An 8,980-nucleotide genomic window follows, 5' to 3' on the forward strand; every position below is an offset into this window, starting at 1 on the left:
TTAATTTTTGGAGGTATGAATTAAACCCAATTTATGTGACAAGTCAAAAAGGCTAATAACTATAATAACTTAATAACTATAAAAATACCACAGAGATAAAAAAAAATGAACCATTCACAAAAAAACCATAGAAACCAGACTGCTACGTTACATCAGCATTAGCTAGCTAAATTAAAGAAACAGAAATAGTGAAAAAATATTTTTTTTCTTTCTCTGAGACTTACTTTAATTCAAACAAATAAACAAAAAAATCTGTATAATTAGTATATATAATATGTGATAATATTTTTACATTTTTCAATTACATTTTCAATTCTATTACTTCGATCACTTCTATGGCTAGATTCTCTCTTTAAAAAGAGCTTACAGATATTATGCAAATATAAATATTTAAATATTTCTTTAACCAAATTGTTCGCTATCACACGAAGTGTCCATTGCAAAAGTACTGTCCTTCGAATCATATTGCTGTGTGTACAGAAGAATAGTTAGAGTATAAGCATGTGATTTGAGGCACATTATCGAATCCAGAAATAAATAGTTAGCGCATGTAGAGTGAGTTTAAACACGTGGCTGCCGCGACACAAACCGTGCTCTCTGGGAACAGCAGAGATCTGTGATATAAAACGCCAGGTTGAGAAAGCAAAACACGGTCACAACAAGCTGGCTGTCCCATGCGCACTTCCCCCCGGGACAGCCCTGAGGTCTGAGCGGCGTGCCGTACTTCCTGTCGAAGCAGAACACAGGCCAGGTCACGGCAGCACTCACGTACAGCAGCACTGCTGCAAAGGTGTAGAGCACTACAAAACGGTCGAGAGGCAGACTCAGGAAGGTTGTGCGTCCGAGCACACTCAGTGCCACCACCAGCACGGTCACAGCGAAACACAACACGAACACTGCCACGCAGTACACGGTCGCAGGGTGACGCCAGAACTCACTCCCATTAGCAAGAGTGATGAAAATGGCGCAGCCGACGTAAGCCTGCAGCACCTTCAGGAGGCCAGATGGAGTGGACATGTAGCTGACCGATCGAGTTGGTTTGGCTCGGGACAGAGAAACTTCTGTGATGTACGCGAGAAACGCTGCCCAGGAACAGACGGTGACGGCTATTCGGAAATTTCTAACCTCACAATCATTATATGGGCACTCATTGCGCACAAAATAGACTGGGTACACGATGGAAGCCGTGAAATAGAGCAGAGCAGACAGTGCTGCTAGGGTCACAGTCAGGTTCTCCCAGGACACAGGAAGACATGAGTGGAGACGCGTCACGTCCAGAGCAAAGATGGCTGCTGAGAGGGCAAAGCAAGTGGTCCATGCTGCCATGCAGAAGATCCCATAGACCGCACTGTATCCCGCACCGTGAACCACTAGAGAGATCACGGTACAGCCGAGAGCAAGTTCAGTCAAACGGACAGCACCCAAAGGGGATAGCACAGCTGTCTTGTTTAAATAATGGCCGCCCTGGGGGTTCATAGTGGAGTTATTCTTTCCTCAGCTGCCACCCGGATTCTGTAGATTTCAGAACACTGATGTGACTCTGATTGTTTTAGACCTCTACGTACAAGTTATGTCAGGTTGTCCAGGTGATGGTGGGCACTTCCAGTGATGGTGACCTCTGGCTTCCTGTTGTCCGTTGCTGTCAGTGGGTGTTTCTGTAAAACCTGCACCCTCCAGATGCTTGGAGTGCTAGCTCTTCCTCATGGGCATGTAAAGTATTTCTGTCTCTATTTTGGAGTACGTGACTCACAAACTGTCACAAACAAAACCCTTCAAAATGTCTAAGCGCTGTGCCTATAATCGGAGCTGATTCAGTCTGAAAGAGTTCACTACATCGCAATCCACTACATCGACTGTCTCAGTTCAAACCATGCGGAAATATATGGAATATTTACCACATGGATTCATTCGGTGGGTCCGAGGTCTGTCGGGAGCCGGTTCCTATAGTCCATGCGCTTCAGTGGTTTTTAAAATCTCCAGTCAATCAGCATAAGGGTAGAACAATCTTTAAGGATCTTCACGACTCTGGAAATGTATCTTTGCCTGACCACGGTACGAAAGATACGAGACGAGTCGTACTAGGCTATATAACTCTGTACCCAAGTGGCCATGTGCTGGGCAGTACCGAAACTGAAGATACACAGAAGGCAGGAGAAAGTTATTTAAGCTGGGGTGCGGCAGGGTGTGGATGCCTGGGGGTCGGTATGTGTGTCTGGACAGCAGGATGAGGGCAACAGGCACCTGACCCCCACATTGTTGGGGGGGATGACCAGAATTTAGCTATTAATAGCACTGGTAGTCTCCAAAAATGATCAAGGAAGGATGTAAAGATATGGGAAGTTATGCAGTTGTACTCAGTACCCTCTGACACAGCAGTCTGAGAAAGGTCTAGAGTCCAGACAGGTGGCTGTTTATAAGACAAAAATAGTGTACAGCGAGATATTCCATGTTTGTGGATATAATTTCAGTGATCATTTGCAAATGAACAAACTATTGTAAAATGCATGATCTTTCTTCATACTCCTTCATATCTAATATTATAAACCGCTTTATAAGATGCTAGAAAAACAACATAGCTGCTATGACATTATGATGTCCATCAGCACACGTACTGGGGTGAGTGTAAACTCTAACCAGAAACATGATGGTGTCAGAGGTGATGGCAGCTGAAACTTTGGAAGCTGATTTGTTTCAGTAGATTTTACAGATGAGAGAGCTGGATCAGACTGAAGGACTAAAGCTCTGCTGCAACGCATCTCTTTAGGCAGAGATGAAATCAGGGCTAAATCCCACTGGCACAACTAGCAACAGGTAGCCAGGAGGCATTGTGGGTAATCTTAGATAGCATCGAGGATCACACAGTAATTATAAAGAATAAAACACAAGTCATTCAAGGTGGATTTTAAATCAGTTGATGTTGAACTGTTTGTCTCTATGCATCTTAACATACATTTTGGGGCCTGCTGCCACCTTGTGGACAAACACATTTAATGACTCAGATGTAACAGGTCTTGAAATCGTGTCAGCACCTGTAGCATCCTGTAACATATACAGTATTTACATTGACTTTTATCTACAGATATATCTGGTTGACCGTCCATTTTTAAATAAAGCACTAATGATGATTAATTAAAATGTTATTGAATAATTACTGGCACTCTTCATAAAAAAAACATTATTCCGTATTAAATAAACCAGGGATGTCCAGTCTTATCTGCAAAAGGCCGGTGTGTGTGGGTGCAAGGTTTCATTGCAATCAAGCAGGAGCCACACCTGAGTCCACCTGTTTAATCAACTCATCTTGGCTTTCAGTAGACTCAGATGTGGCTTCTGCTCGGTTGGAATAAAAACCTGCACCCATACTGATCCTTTGTGGATAAGATTGGACACCCCTGAAATAAACAAAAGCCCTAAAACCCCATTATAAAATGACCATGGCTTTGATTGATACTTTAGGGCTATTTTGTGGTTTGATGGTATCATGAATTCTGCTACGTTCCAGAGTATTACAGCCTGGTTGCTTCTGCCTGGAAGCTAAATAAGACCATAGATAGATCTTTCAACAAGCCAAAAATACCTCCAGGTCGACACAGAAATGAAGCAGGCATAGATGAGTGTGTTGCAACGGCCATCTAAGTTTCTGGAATGAACCTGAGTGAATCCAGTGATGATCTCCACATGTGAAAAAAACTAAGAATTATAAAGGAGTTTAAAATGTTATAAGGATCATGATGGATCCAAAATCCTTTACAACTGTCTTCAATCTTGCTAGAACTGCTAAGAAAGGCATGATTTTTCGAGAAACATTTTGTGTCTCTGTGTATTTGAAATCAAATGATTGTTTTTAATATGCCTATACACCAATCAGGCATAACATTATGACCACCCGCATAATATTGTGTTGGTCTCCCTTTTTGCTGCCGAAACAGCCCTGATTCATCGAGGCATGGACTCCATTAGATCCCTGAAGGTGTGCTGTGGTATCTGGCACCAAGATGTTAGCAGCAGATTCCTTAAGTCCTCTAAGTTGCAAAGTGGGGCCTCCATGGGCCATGGAACACCCCAGAAGAGCTGCAGTTTTGGAGATGCTCTGATCCAGTCGTCTAGCCATCACAATTTGGCCCTTGTGAAACTCGCTCAAATCCTTACACTTACCCATTTTTCCTGCTTCTAACACATCAACTTTGAGGACAAAATGTTGACTTGCTGCCTAATATATCACACCCACTAACAGGTGCCATGATGAGGAGATAATCAGTCTTATTCACTTCACATGTCAGTGTTCATAATGTTATGCCTGATTGGTGTAATTTTGAAGGCAACTGTATCTGGAGTCCCGTTGATCCTGACCAAATTCTTAGAAATTTTGGTTTTGAGTGAGTTTGAATATTCAACGATGATAATAACCCAGATCTGGTCACTGAAATCAGACTCCACCACACACTTTCTAAAAGACTGCAGGATTTTTAATGGCAGTTTAGTTTTCGAAACATTACCCAGCTTGGTGTCTGTAGGAGATCCTCTGTTTTGGCCAGCCTTATAAATTTATCTGAATTATTTAGCTGTTCAGGCAGCTTATCAGACCACAGACTAGCTACAGGGCTAAAAGTATTTTGACAGACTTTATAGATTTTTCATTGTATTTAATTATTAAGACCTATGACATTATTAAACCGATGACATGGCTTGTTTAATTAAAAAAAACTGATGATGGAAAAAAAGGAGGCTTGGTGGACAATGCTGAAGAAATAAGTTTGTTCTCTTAGTTCTCTTTAGAAGTGAACTTGTTGCTGTTGAGTTGTGTTTTTGTAGATGAATTCCCCCGTCCTAGATGATGATAACAGGTCTCTAAAAAGATATCTGTTCTGAGAATATCTCTGTCTTGCTCTCACTGAAATGGACCACAAGCCCTGTGAAAAGAAACTCCATGCAGTTTTACAGTCTGTTACTTATTTAGGCCACCTTCTCTCTTCACTCTCTCTCTCTCTCCTGGCTCTTGTTCTCTCACAGCTGAACGTCTGGCTGCCATCCAAAAGGCCTCTGTTCCTATCAGACAGAAACAAATGAGAGCATTCCTATGCATGACAGGATTTTATGAGCAGTGGATTCCCTCCTTCCATGTCCTCCCTGCGTCTCTCGAGCGTAACACTCACTCAACAACCCGAAACCTTTTTTTCCCCTCTTGCCCTCAGAAACCCTCGCTTCCTTGAGCTATCTAATACAGGTTCTGTTCAAGGTCTCACAGGCTACAATGGAAATTTTAACCTTTACTGCTGAAGTAAATTATACCCAGAAGCCGTTTTCTCTCTCTGTCCTTCTCTGCATATATGATTTAGCTTCGAATTTCTCTGTTGAAACTTATCAGCCTTTAAGAAGTTCCCCCTGCAGTTACTGAGAGTCTGATTGCCGAACAGAGAACCCAGGTAATTACTTCCCCCAGAATGACTCACTGGGAAAGGATGCTCATGTCTGAAGGCATTTCAATCACTCGCTGAACCCTGCCAACCTTCTTCCCTTCCTACTGCAGAAGATGGCATTCCCCACTGCTGTAAAGATTAACCTTTACCCAAAATTCCCCATGTTGATCTTTCTGGCGGTCCATTTCCGAACTCTCTACACTGACGCTTCATCATTCTTATGCAGGAGCGAGCATCGGTGCAGTACACTGTTACGGCCATTAAAAACCATTTATTATTATTTATTTTTAGGGCTATATGATGATTTATACCAGAGTGGTACTGAAAGCTTGATTCTAATTGGCTAGAAGGATTAAGACTAATAATAAATCCTAATTAATATATACAAGACTAACAATAACTATTACTCCAAGAAAGAGTGAAAAATGTGAGGGAATGACTATACACTGACCAGGCATAACATTATGACCACCTGCCTAATATTGTGTTGGTCCCCCTTTTGCTGCCAAAACAGCCCTGACCCATCATGCACTGTGTATTCTGACACCTTTCTATCAGAACCAGCATTAACGTCTTCAGCAATTTGAGCAACAGTAGCTCGTCTTTTGGATCGGACCACACGGGCCAGCCTTCGCTTCCCACGTGCATCAATGAGCCTCGGCCGTCCATGATCCTGCCGCCGGCTCACCACTGTTCCCTTCCTTGGACCACTTTTGATAGATACTGACCACTGCAGACCAGGAACACCCCACAAGAGCTGCAGTTTTGGAGATGCTCTGATCCAGTGGTCTAGTCATCACAACTTGGCCCTTGTCAAACTCGCTCAAATCCTTACGCTTGCCCATTTTTTCTCCTTCTAACACATCAACTTTGAGGACAAAATGTTCACTTGCTGCCCCCCCCCACTAACAGATGCCATGATGAGGAGATAATCAGTGTTATTTACTTCACCTGTCACTGCTCATAATGTTATGCCTGCTCAGTGTATATATAGTGACCATATAGTAAAGGATAACAGGAACTCACTTTCCTGGACATTCCACACAATAAAATGTTATAATAATTATGTCTTAATTAAACAATGATAACAGTTGTGAAAGTTCTATGGTGTAAGTAGAATAGAACACATACTGTTATAAGATAATAATGAACTTTAGGGTGGTGACAGAAACTGCACTTCACATGCTGCAACATTACAACACAATTAAAAGAAATCTTGGTGATGACAACCACCTATCAAGACAGCACTGTGGAGATGGGGAGGCGACATCTACAAGTTATACTATCAACACGTTGCATCCACTTCCTGACTCCCTTTTCTTACTCCCATTCCAAACAGGACCAGCTTTTGTTTGCTTTTTTTTGTAAACATTATCTTGATTAAAAAGTGCAAGCAGAATCATGAAGGCATATACAATAACAAATACACAACCTCCTAATTTGTGTGTCCACACAAATTAATTCTCCTTCTCAGTGAGAGAAACCAAAATAAATCAATAAAATGTTAGGTTTTCCTTTAAGGTGTAGTAATGACTTGCTTTATAATAAAGCATAAGTTTTCTTTCTGCCATGTGCACAGAGTCACATTGTGTACATTTACATACTGTATATATACATACACACCAAAAATAGACATTTTTATCTGTATTATTTTATGCATTGAACTTCTGCCACATGTTCTGCTGATTGCATGAATGAAGCATGTGTACAGATGTTTCCTTATAAATTTGTTGGTGAGTGTATAGTGCATAAATAATCACCTCCTTTATTAAGATTTTGTTGTGTTAGAACCCAGAAACGAAATAGACTTAAATGCTAATGTCATGAATCTACACAAACTAGCCTGTAATAACTGGCATGGGTTGGAAAATATAATTAAAATAAATTATCTATCTATCCATCTATCTGATATGATTTTTTTTTTAATTTACCAAATATAATATGATTGCACAAGTACTAGTCTCCATTGCTGTGACACTTTCAGCTTGCTAGAGAAATTAATGTAAAAATGTAATATTAGTTAATTAGTGTTAGTTGCTCCATGTTGCCCTCTAGTGGAATAACAGTGACTCTTTTTCAATATCTCAGCTGAATTATGATCCACAGAATGATTTTTAAGGTATTTCAAACTTCATTTAACAGGAGCTTAGATTTTCTTTTAGGCCTGTGTTTGGTTTAAAGTATAATGTAGAACCTGTTGGACTCCTAATATAAATGCAGGATGAAAAAAAAAAGTGTATTCAAGCACATGTACTATTAGGCTTTATATAGCATTATAACAATGAACTAAAATTCACCCAGTAACAAAAACGTTGCTGTCGTTCTCCCGTTTTGCAGTGGCAAAGATGAATTCTTAGGAAAAAAACGCACCCAACTTGATCACACAGTGGTGTCTTTTTTAGCTGCTGCAATTATAAACACATCCTGCTGTGACAAGGCCAGTTTTAAATTCCCCAGTTCTAAGCCGGTCAGAAGTCAGGTTACCATATTTAGTTCAGTGACGTACAATGCCACAGCTTCTTTAGAAAGAAATCACACTGGCTTAGAACAAATATGTTCTCAGTCTCCGAGCTCTCTTCACTCACCATCAGCTAGGTGTCAGTGCTGTTGTGTATGTGCAAATGATGAAGGACTTGAAAACACAATTTTTAGATTTCCAAGTCAATCCTACATCACGTATAATGCTCTGGGGCCTAATGTACTATGGGATCTTATATTTTTTCATTTGAAATAAAAGGCGTGTGTGGTTAGAGTTTGTCAGCCTAGACCGTCAATGCTTGAATAAATCGAGGCTGCTTCCAACTTAGAACAGTGAGAAGTTTTTAAAATGACCATGTTTTTATTTACAGTTATGATGATCATAATGCTGTGATGCTTTTGCGTAACGAGGCCCTCACCGAGTGTCACTCTGACTTCCTGCCTGGTGTTAAGCATGGTTAAATAACAATGATTATTATATTAAGTCTGTCTGGGAGCTTTGAGAAGCTAAAAAAAGCAAATAATGGTTTTTCGTGGGGTTTTTTATCAAGAGTGCTCATCCATAACCTCTTCCATGGTCACCTGCACATGGGCCTCGAGTTCACCCAGCAGGTGCGTGCAGCATGTGCCCTTTTCTCTACCACTCCCACCGGCTCTTCAAAGAGCCGAGCACAGCTGGAAGTAATTAGGGGGCTGGATGGGGAAGGAGGGTGGGAAGAGTAGGGCATGAAAGGGGTGGTCAGCTAGTTAAGGAATGACAAGTGCCAGGAGCACCAGGCTACCCCCTCTGGACACTTTGAAGTTCTCTCAGATGGGCAGCAGAGTAGTTTGGTTTCTAAAAAGGAAAGAAGAGAGCAAGAGTGTGTGTGTGTGTGTGTGCACAAGCAGTGGGGCTGTGAACATCAAAGCTACCTGAATAATAAGTTTAAAAAGCGGAGTGGCCGAAAGGGAACATCTCTGAGGGACAGCATCCATCTCGTCTGGCATTATCAGCACCCTTGTTACACTTCCTTGAATAGAGCATATCGTTAATATTAATATCAAGATTGGTACTCACTGTGGCCATAGTTTATAATACATACTAA

At 41.2% G+C, this 8,980-nt stretch overlaps 1 protein-coding gene across 1 annotated transcript; it reads right to left on the reverse strand.

The window, feature by feature from the left end:
• Positions 1-336: 336 nt before the first annotated feature.
• LOC131360800 (myeloid-associated differentiation marker-like protein 2) lies at positions 337-2,104 on the reverse strand. Its single transcript, XM_058401543.1, has one exon. It carries the CDS (start codon positions 1,474-1,476, stop codon positions 562-564), a length of 915 nt encoding a protein of 304 aa, XP_058257526.1. The 5' UTR covers positions 1,477-2,104; the 3' UTR covers positions 337-561.
• Positions 2,105-8,980: the final 6,876 nt, after the last annotated feature.

Source organism: Hemibagrus wyckioides, linkage group LG10 (genome assembly GCF_019097595.1).
Source record: "Hemibagrus wyckioides isolate EC202008001 linkage group LG10, SWU_Hwy_1.0, whole genome shotgun sequence".
In the NCBI taxonomy this organism is placed as follows: Eukaryota; Metazoa; Chordata; class Actinopteri; order Siluriformes; family Bagridae; genus Hemibagrus; species Hemibagrus wyckioides.

Excerpts from the sequence above, each read along its gene's own strand:
- LOC131360800 (XM_058401543.1), bottom strand. The coding sequence starts at position 1,476 with ATGAACCCCCAGGGCGGCCATTATTTAAACAAGACAGCTGTGCTATCC.